The sequence below is a fragment of the Solanum stenotomum genome, chromosome 7 (assembly GCF_019186545.1).
Source record: "Solanum stenotomum isolate F172 chromosome 7, ASM1918654v1, whole genome shotgun sequence".
NCBI classification, from domain to species: Eukaryota; Viridiplantae; Streptophyta; class Magnoliopsida; order Solanales; family Solanaceae; genus Solanum; species Solanum stenotomum.
Window position 1 is genome coordinate 58,972,949 of NC_064288.1, and position 10,334 is coordinate 58,983,282.

Consider the following 10,334-nt stretch of genomic DNA (forward strand, 5'->3'; position numbering starts at 1 on the left):
CAATAAAGTAAGCAATATCCGATTCATTTACCACACACATTACGGAGGCTAATTTATTTTGATGTACGAGTCGGAAAATGTGAGGACTTGAACTTAATTCTTTTGGCCAATAGACTTGGAAACCTAATAGCTCATGACCTAGATTGAAGGGTCAAAATAACAGAAATTTTGAAGCATTAAACCGAAGAAAACTTAAAGGAGTTCATTATATGTAGATAACTGCAATGGATAAGAAATAGTGATGCAAGAATTGTATTTCTTAATTTTGTATAAGCAAATAGTGATTCAAAGTTCTAACAGCTTCGAATAAAATGAAGGCCAGAAATGGCAAACCTATAGTAACATATATATTGCACTTCTGAGGTCAATTAAAAGTTAGGTTTAGAACAAATCACATTTAAATCTATGTACAACATGTTTCAGATGAATTATCACCAAATAAAGTACCTTGTGTGTTTTGATGTTACATGCCCCAGATCCCTCGAGCTGATGCCATTTTGTTGCTTGGCCGTGATGTCAGTTCGTACAGTATCCTGGAAAATATGTCTGAGTATCTTGGGTCACCAAAAAGCATCTCCGCAAATGCATTTTCATGCACTATCAGGAAGGGCTTGTTCTGTGGCTCTGAAACAAGGTTTTCCAAAATCGTTGCTGCTTTCCTGCACACTTCTGGCACAGGATGTGGCATCTTAATGACCTTCAACAGTCTATCAATAGCCCTGAAGTTTAATGTTGTGGATAAGTCATTCAGATAATAACTTAATAAAAAGTTATGACTTGGTCAGATTGCCTGACTCACCATCGTTCACTAGCAAGCTTCAAACGGCAGTCCATATTTATTTCTGAAAGGTTATATAATGCACCAATAGCAGCTGCTTGAGCATCAATGGCCGGTTGGCTCATGATATCAACTAAACGTTTATTAATCTGCGAGCCACAAATTTAAGTCAACAGGTTTTCTGAATATTCACAGAGTACATTTAGGAACTCTAGAATAGGGCCTGTCAAAAACAAGATCAACCTGTGTTGCAGAAGCAAGTAAGAAAGGTTCATTATCAGGATTTATTATAAGACGACCAATTAATTCAGCAGCAGCACAATGCCAGGCCTTAACAGCAGATCCTAGCACTCCCATGACGGCCTGTACTGCACGTTTCTCCCTGCATAAGGATCAAGAAACTCAATTACTGTGTTGACATGCAATAATAAAAGAGAAATAATAACTACAAGTGATACTCTTACGTCATTTTGATAAAAGAAGGTTTTGAGGAACTGAAGATCCGAAGATCTATCAATGGACCTATATTCACTATAGTCTCGAGAGCATTTGTGACAAGTTCTTCATCCTCTGTTATCATAAAAGAGAAAAGATGACAAAATGTATAAGAAACGAGTTTAACGGAAAATTACAGAAAACACATGTTCAGGCATAGAGAACTGCATTTTCTAACATACTCCAATTGCTTTTTCTCTGCTCAGAATAGGACCTATCTAATTTAATTTTCTTATATCTTCTTTTTAAGGTATCCTTTAAAAGGCCAGGAAGCGCACTGGGATGCAGGGTGAATATAAACAAGTTTATTGAAATTATGGAATAGGGAAAAAACAAAGTCCAGAGATTGGGAACAATTAAAAAAATAGCAAAATCAATGTGTTACACAATGGATAGGTCACTTCTAATATACTCCAAGACCTTTCTTTAGACTTCACCAAGCTAGTGGAGAAACATTAAATTCAAGCTTTGAATTGGAAGCATCAACCAGAAAAGCACGAGTCATTCAATAGTTTTGTGAGGAGGAAAGGCTGAACAGGTCTGAAAGCTATATCGCAGTCTGGAATATGTTCTGAAGGATTCATATAGGTTTTCAATGGAAATACAAGGCATAATGAAGAAGCCGACTCATCAAGAAAGACAATTAACATCTTATAACCATCAAGACTTAAGAAAAAAGGGTAGTAAATGTATTAGGTGAGGGGACCATTACAATACAAATAACCATATCACAAATGTCAAGCTTGTAAGCACAACTGCACAACACAGAAACCATATATATCAACATTATAACTTCCCAAAGAAAAGTGCCACGTCATAGATGGCAAGCTTGTAAGCACAACATAGAGATCATAAATATCAAACTAAACTTCACTCCTACCTGTGACATAATCTGCCAGACATTGGAATAGAGTTTCTAAGCAATGTCTATGCTGGCCCATGATGACTTCATTATCTGGCATAAAAGAGAAGTTGCGAACAACGTTTGAAGCAGCAACAGCAAACTGCTGTTTTTCAATCCGCCCCTCCTCATCCAAATTAAATAGGCCATCTTCCTCAAACCACAAACCCGTGGGGCGAGACTTGGTAGAACTCTTCTGAACAGATGACTCTCTGTTGGCAGCTCCAGAACCAGGATTACAAACCATTACAGAGATCTCATGCAGTGGAAATAATTAACGTAAAAAGATTAAAGTAATAAAGGCATTGAAAAGAAAGAGATGGGGTTTTGAAACCGTCTAGAATTACCTAGGATTGAGAACAGATTCATTCGAGTTCAATGCTTCATATTCAAGTCCAAATCCAGTAACGACTGAATTTGCACCCAAAAGCCGGACACGCGGTGCCTTTACAAGTACCCTTGGTAAGGCTATATCACGCCAATCATCTATCTGTTTAATAGAAATATTGTCATCATCAGCATGATAATAGAATAAACAGTAAAGAACAAGCAGAAGTTACATGGGAATCATGTTGTGTGGTAGATATCAAGAAACATACAATTTGAAGCAGAGCATCAAGCAATCCAGGAATTTTGGCGAGAGGAGTCGCATCCCTGCGGACTTCGTCTTTCTCCTTGAATGATAGCAGAGTGAGGGTATTTAATGCCCATGTCAGCTCCCTCTTTAATCCACTTTGAAGAGCTAGAACTATTCTTTTATTATTCTGTTCTGGTAAAGTTAAAAAAAAAACATTAAGATAACCAAATAATGAGCATGCAAAGAATAAAGGGGCTGGCATCATCTATTTCTACAGCCTTATCAGAAACCAATGCCTCTATTTTTTTCTCAATTCAACATGTAAGTCCATTTTTTCAGTAAGTATCCCCTTACATAAATTCTGTTCCCTTTCAGACGAATTATATCTTTATTAGTTAGTTGAGATCAAAAACAATCTGGTTCACTTGGCTTGGTTGACCATATAAAAAACAAATACCTCCCTGCCTACACATGCTAATCCTAGGCATAACTCTTTCATTTAGTTCTAGATCGAGCTGGCTAGTTCGGTGATCATAGAATCATAGATCAGTAGACAATCCACTTTTTTTTTTTGAACATTGGTAAAGTTGTATTCTTCAGCATTAAGGACATGCTGGCCACCTTCAAAATTTACAGCCCTAAGCGAAATTACAAGATCCCTATTAATTCTATAATTTGATCTACATCCACTTTATCCAACTCCCATAATTGAATCTACATGAGTACATAATGCATGCCGTCAAATCATGTGCGTCAAGATTTTTAGATACCCTCTTACAAGTAAAACAAATTCTGCATTACATCTTCAGTCAAATAGGCTGGTCATGGGAATTTGGTCTTCCATGTCTTCAATTTAACAGAATTTTTTTTTTGATAAAGGTAATGTTAAAATGTTTCAATTTAACAGAATTTTATTAATACCCTATATTGTTTTGTAAATAAAAAGAACATAAACTTTTTATGTCAGAAAATGAATATTAAGGGGGCAAAGCAAATAAAAGAGAAGTCGCTCCCAAGTTCAAAAAACTTCAATGGAGCAGTGAGTTTGTCCCTAGGTCACGCTATACTCTAGGATTCACGGAGGAGATAAAATTGTTGGAGACACAGTGATGAGATTCTTTCTATCGTATTCGACTAGGGGGCTATCTAGATCACATCCCAATCAAGAAGATGATCCTGTGAGTTGTTTCATAACATATGGCTTCAAAAAATTAGTCAGTAAACATCTGCGTCATGACTTCTTTAGACCTTTGGGTAAAAACGAAAAACTTACTCCGACCGTCAGCCGAAACTGACACTGCACCAATCCAGTTGGAATTGTGTCAATTGCAACATCATCTTCATTAGCAAAGATATAATACCTACTAATTACAATTACTTCCGTCCCAATATACATGATACACTTAATAGCTTTGGGATGTCCCAAAATGTTTGACATATTCCATTTAAATTACTTTCACAACTTTCAAGAATTCAAATTTCAAAGTTATGTGATAGTTTCTTTATCAAATTAATTGTCAGCCATGACTATAATATTTTCTTACTATAACACTAGTATAATATACAAGTCAAAATTCGCAAAACTTCCCGTCCAACCAAATTATGTCATATAAAACTGGACAAAAGGAGTGTTTCACTCAAAAGGTGTTTAGAATACATGCACTACATCTTGTTACTTGGATACTAAATCAGGCCCTGGCGTAATCAGCACAGTTGAAATTGGTATGTTGTATGCAATTTGGCCAGTTCCTTTAACAGACATATTGACTGACGAGTGGAATCTCAAATTGACAACTATGACATTTTCAGGTTTTAATCAATGCAGTAGATGAATATACTCAGTGTACGACCCCAACACCCCCCAAAAAAAAACAGCAAAGGGGTAAAAATTGAAAATTTGCAGCAACAACAGCTATGATACCAAGAACAATTTTCTACTGAACATCTTCAAGGCAATGATTTTAACATGTGAAACTTCGGCATTTGGTTGGATGAAATAAACCTATCTTGGATATTTGGTTCAAAAAGGTGAATTTGTGTCTTCAAGGGTGGAATTTCATCTTCAGGAGAGAACCAAATGACAGGGAAGTGATGAGGTTAGCGGAATTCCTCAACATGGTTGGACACTTTACTGGCCTTCAGGCATATGAGGATATGCTTTGGTGGAAAGGCAACAATAAAGGAGAGTTAAAAGTGCATTCAGCTTACAGGCTGATGGATCAATCAAGCCAGTAGAGTCCCATCTGGCCCTGGAAACAAATATGGAAGTGTAGAATCCCACACAAAGTCTCATGCTTTATTTGGCTGCTAGCTACAGAAGCTGCCCTGACTCAGGATAATGTAATGAAAAGGGGGATAACCTTATGCTTTAGGTGTTTCCTATGTGGGGAAACCTTAGAAACTGTAAACCATCTATTTCTACACTGCAAATACAGTCAGCAGCTTTGGAGGATTTTCTTGAGCCTTAAAGGCATATCCTGGACTATGCCTAGGAGAGTTACTGAGGACTTGTACAGCTGGGAGGAGGCAGGTGCCCTTGCAAAAGACAAAACTAGATGGAGAATTATCCCTGCTTCAATATGGTGGGCAATCTGGAAAGAAAGGAATTCCAGATGTTTTGAAGGCATAGAAAATAGTGTGCAGGATGTTTAACTAAACTGCATTTTGTTGTTATGTTTTTGGTGTAATCAATTATACTCAAATGACACTGCCTCTATAGTTGATGTTTTAGACTCAATATACAAATAGAGTAGGAGTGTCTAGAGTGCATTTGTATATAAGGTTTGAGTACAACCCATGTACTTTTGTGATATAATACAACGTTACCATTTTCAAAAAAAGGTGAATTTGTGTCTTACTGGCTATTTATCTTTTTGCTCTCTTTTCAATTTTTTATCACAGTCAATTGTGATTCTAGTCTTTTTTTGGAGTTGAAAATCTATCTGCAATCGTTACAAGTTCTTGGAATAATTAAACATTGCATCCCTAGCCGTCATGGAACAACTTTAAAATCAAAACTGAACAAGAGCACAACCACATGGTCCGATGTGGATAGACCGAATCCCGCACCTCTGTCGTGTCGACACGGGTTCGACAGCAAAAATGAAGAGTTCGTGCAACTTAGGGCATAACTGGACCCTTGCTTCCATCGCATTCTATTCTTAACTATATCCACATGGATTTCCAAAGCTAGTAGGTCCTTCGCCCAGCCTTTCTCCATCTGATATTAGCCCTACTCCCTCCCCTTATAACACCTTTTTTTATCTTATAAGTTATTATGCCTTCAATCATCACATTGCACGCCTAAAAATCAGTGCATATAAAAGTTCAAATACGACAGTCATACCACATCTTTAATAACTGAGAAATCCCTATGTATGTAGTATTGGCGCATAGTTCGAAACTCGTTGGATAATGGGCTAGCCCCTCAGTTCTTTTTCACTAAAACACCAGGTTTTTATGTGTGACAAAGTTTGGACCCACGATCCCCTTGCCAGCGAAAGCAAGGGGTTTGCCTTCTGGGTCGAGCTCGTCGCACCGGGCTTGCCTAGTGCGGGTTACCTCTCCTATGTGGTTTGCGAGCTATTGCATAGGAGTAGGAGTTTACCTTATGCGCGCACCCAAAGGGTAGCGGCTACGGGTTTCCCTTGTCATAAAAAAAAAAGTTTGGACCCACGATGTACGCCTAACGCACACAACACTCACGCTCTTACCACTAGACCTAGCTTCAAGAGCTATACAGCTAGACTATCTTAGTGATGTTCTCTTATTTAAATGGTCAACACTCTTGTATAAGTTATTGAAATGGTCCAAATAGATGTAATTACATCACCTTACTGAGTTTTATTTTATTTTTTATTTTTAATTATAATGGCGGTATCATGTTGGGTTGAGATCAACTTAAATGATGAAACATGGTCAATGAGGATTTATATAGCCAATCCCGACTTGTTTGGGATTAAAACGAACTGTTGTTGATAATGATAATGTCTAGGCCACCTTGTACGCACCTCGAATATTCTAGACATGCTACCTCCCACCAGTATTAGTATCAGGTAGCTATGCCACCAAGATTTAGACAACTTGAAAATTAATCACCTCTAATGTTTTGTCTCTCTCTGGGGATTATGGTATAATATTCTCTTACTGAATGTTTACTTGTAATATAAAAATTGTCTCCTTAACGGTTATTTATCCCATTGCTCCCTTTCACTTCCTTACTCACAGTTTGTGATTTTGTTGTGTTTTCGGGGTTGATTTTAGAGATACTTTTCCAAAATTTACCGCTCTTGAAAAAAGTGGATTTTTACAGTCCTGGCAATACATTAAGATATAGAGTCAAAGCTGAAGAAGTACACATACATACACACACACACACGGTTCAAGCTCAATCCTTTCAACTCAAAGACTTGATGGTGGTAACAAACTTGAGCTTGAGCTTGCCCAATTAGCTCGGTCAATGAAAAGAGTGTAGCCAATTTAAAAGGAAAGGTAACATTGTCGATAATGTCGTTTGGATCACTTAATGCTGAAGCTTGGACAAGTGAACTGGATCTACTTGCATGTGGAGCTTTTGTTTTGTTTTGTTTTGTCTTTTAGTAGCTCAACAGCTTTAGATATTGTCTTGATTAGTTAGCTTGTCAGCTGGTAACCTGTAACAGAGATTTTTAAAAGCGAAAAGCACAGATAAAAAAACACAAGGTTCATGGGTCTTGAAAAGCGCACGCTTTTTTGAAGTTAAGCACAAAACTATCGAAACTAGAGAACACCAAACATATATGAACTTAGTACTATAAGCCTAAAATTGCAGTTAAAATCAATACAACAATGCCGACATCAATCTAATTCCTCAAAGTTGAAATCTCAAGAACCACCCACTTTTTGCCTAATCACTTTGCATGTCATTGTTTGAAGCGCACATTTATCCTAAGCACATGGCCTCACCCAATAAGAGACAACCTCTTGTTTCACATCGCTTTGAGCAACAAAGAGATTGCTTTTAACAACACAGGCGATAGTGGGCTGCCACGTAGGTCGTAGCGGTTACCAAGTTTTACTTAGATTACTTTGTATATACAGGCTCAATGTTCAGATTGTAATTATTGGATGGAGTGAAATTCTCTTTAGCCTATAGCTTTGTCCCATTTTCTCTCCAAATTTTTGCTGTTTGATTTCAGAATACAGTATTAGTCTATTAGAGTCATAGCCATACCAATTCTTGGTTTACTTAATGTTATGGGCTTCCATGTTATATCGTCCACGCTCCAAATGTCTAACATTGAGTATGGGGTATTAGAATGCCCCACATTGGTTAGGTTGTTGTTCCTTACACAGTCTTCGGTATCCAAACATCTTGACAGCTTTACAGATAAATTCCTATCAAACAAAGTCACACCCTAAACCATTTATTTCAAATCCCCAAGTTTAACATGTCTATTTTGCTCTCTAATTCTCAGTCTCCTTGTCACGAACTAAAATTGGAATATGACCAGTGCATAAAGGCTAATATGATGTACAATTCACAGCAGGAAAGATCAAAACTTTAACTTGTCTAATGAAGAGTTAAACTTGAAAAAACACCAAGATAGATAATTCACATTGCCGGATCGCTATGTGAAACGTATATACAGTTCAGTATTTTATATTTACGAGCAAGATCTTGAACTAACCAGCGAAGGCGGAGTGAACTTGCAGGGAAGGGCCAAGGAGTGTTGACGGAGCTGCTGAATCAGCTGCTGCAGCAGCAGCTGCAGCGGCGGCGGCAGCTGCAGCAGCGGCGTTGCTATTTCCGCTTCCAAATGGCCGACCTCTTTTCGCCGGCGGTCCGACGGAGCCACCTGATGACCCGCTTAGCTTCGATTGCTCTCTTTTCTGCATTTCTTTCTCCTGTGTTGCTCCACTGGTCCGAAGATTTCGGGTTTCGGATCATAGTAAAACGATGGGTTGAGTATTTAAATTGACCCAATGTAGAGCCCATTAATGTAAAGTGTATCAAATAAAGGGGAAAATAAGCAAATACCCCATAAAAGCAAAACAATTACAAACATATACCCCTTTACATTCATATCCCACTAAATAATTACACTATATACCCCATTTACTAATTTCACTTAACTGATACTAAATCAATATCATATATACTGTATTTGTATCATTAAGGCTGATAATTTCGCTGAATTGATACTAAATCGGTATATATATATATATATTGTATTGGTATCATTAAGGCTGATAATTTCGCTGAATTGATAATAAATCAGTATATATATACTGTATTGGTATCATTAAGGTTTGTTGTTAAAAAATTACTCATTAGTTAATGATACTATAAGAGTATATATATATATACTCTTATTGGTATCATTGATACCGATTTAGTATCACTTAAGCGAAAATTATCACCCTTAATGAATGGGGGTATGGACTGTAATTATTTATGAGAGAATGGATATTTCAGGAATTACTTTGAATTTGGGTATGAACTTGTAATTATTTTAGATTTTATGGCCCATTTATGTAGTTTTCCCAAAATTAAAGGATTTGGGACTATTTCGAACCGTCATCAAGACAGTTTTAGAATATTATGTCTTAAGAAATTCATGCACTGAACTTACGGTTAACACGGGATAGGGCCTTCGCCCTTGTTTTGTACATTGAGTTTTCTTTTTAGTTCTCTCACTTCGTTCGAGTTAAATTTTATCTACTCTCTTACGAGAGATTTTCTTCAATATATTGTGTACGAGACTATTAGAACAGATAAAACTTCTTTTTTCGAGCAACAATTGAAAGAGAAAATATTGATTTATTTACTTGCACATAACTTGTGCCTAGCGAATTCTCTATGATTTAAAAAATTCGTATACTGAACTAATGTTTCAAGAGACAGGTTATGTTTTTAGGGCGTAAGCTTAGTTTTGAAATTATGTCTTAAGAAGTTCATACTACTTAACTTACAAGAACAAGTTATGTTTACTGAACTTGTGCCTCAAGGAAAAAAATTTCATGGAGAATTTATGTTCGTAATTACTTCCTCCGTTTCATATTTTCTCTGTCCAACAGTAGTTGTCCACTATTGACTTGGTACACTTTTTAAGAAACTATAATAGAAGGGTAATTTTACTATATCATCTTTTGAATATAATAAATATAGTGTATTGAAAAATATAATAAAAAATGACTATAATTAATGATAATGGTAAATTAGGAACTAAGTGTAAATTTATCCATTAATTTCATAAAGTGATCAAGTAATATCCCAAAATAATATAGTGGATAATGATTATTTGACGGAGAGTAGACAAATTTAAAGTTTCAAGATATCATGAATGAGATCAATTTAATAAAATATATATTTCTAACTAAAAAAATCCAAAGACATTAGAGCTTGAGGTAGGATAGCCACCTTCACAAGATCCACACATATTCTAATTCTTCATTTTTGTGTTTTATTTGGTCGCATGGAATAATGGGATCAAGATTTGATTCCTCCAATAATTGGAGACCAAAAGGCAAGAACTACTATTCATTGATTTACTTATAAAAAAAAATTCCAAAAGTGTTGGAAAGGATCATAGTATCTCCAA

General features: G+C 36.4%; 1 protein-coding gene across 2 annotated transcripts; it reads right to left on the reverse strand.

The window, feature by feature from the left end:
• Nucleotides 1–239: 239 nt before the first annotated feature.
• On the reverse strand, nt 240–8,692 carry LOC125870672 (armadillo repeat-containing protein LFR). 2 transcript variants are annotated; one of them, XM_049551168.1, is made up of 9 exons: nt 8,516–8,692; nt 8,421–8,485; nt 2,774–2,943; nt 2,522–2,664; nt 2,154–2,386; nt 1,243–1,348; nt 1,022–1,160; nt 800–927; nt 240–719 (listed from the first exon to the last, which is right to left on the reverse strand). In XM_049551168.1, exons 1-9 carry the CDS (start codon nt 8,626–8,628, stop codon nt 464–466), a joined length of 1,353 nt encoding a protein of 450 aa, XP_049407125.1. In that variant the 5' UTR covers nt 8,629–8,692; the 3' UTR covers nt 240–463. The 2 variants fall into 2 exon arrangements, with proteins under 2 accessions (XP_049407125.1, XP_049407124.1); XM_049551167.1 differs by having other exon boundaries at nt 8,421–8,692.
• Between the last annotated feature and the right edge of the window lie 1,642 nt (nt 8,693–10,334).

Excerpts from the sequence above, each read along its gene's own strand:
- LOC125870672 (XM_049551167.1), bottom strand. The coding sequence starts at position 8,628 with ATGCAGAAAAGAGAGCAATCGAAGCTAAGCGGGTCATCAGGTGGCTCC. Across the intron at positions 2,387-2,521 it reads GAATCTGTTCTCAATCCTAG|AGAGTCATCTGTTCAGAAGA; the intron begins GTAATTCTAGAC and ends AGCTGCCAACAG. Across the intron at positions 720-799 it reads AAGCTTGCTAGTGAACGATG|GGCTATTGATAGACTGTTGA; the intron begins GTGAGTCAGGCA and ends ATTAAACTTCAG.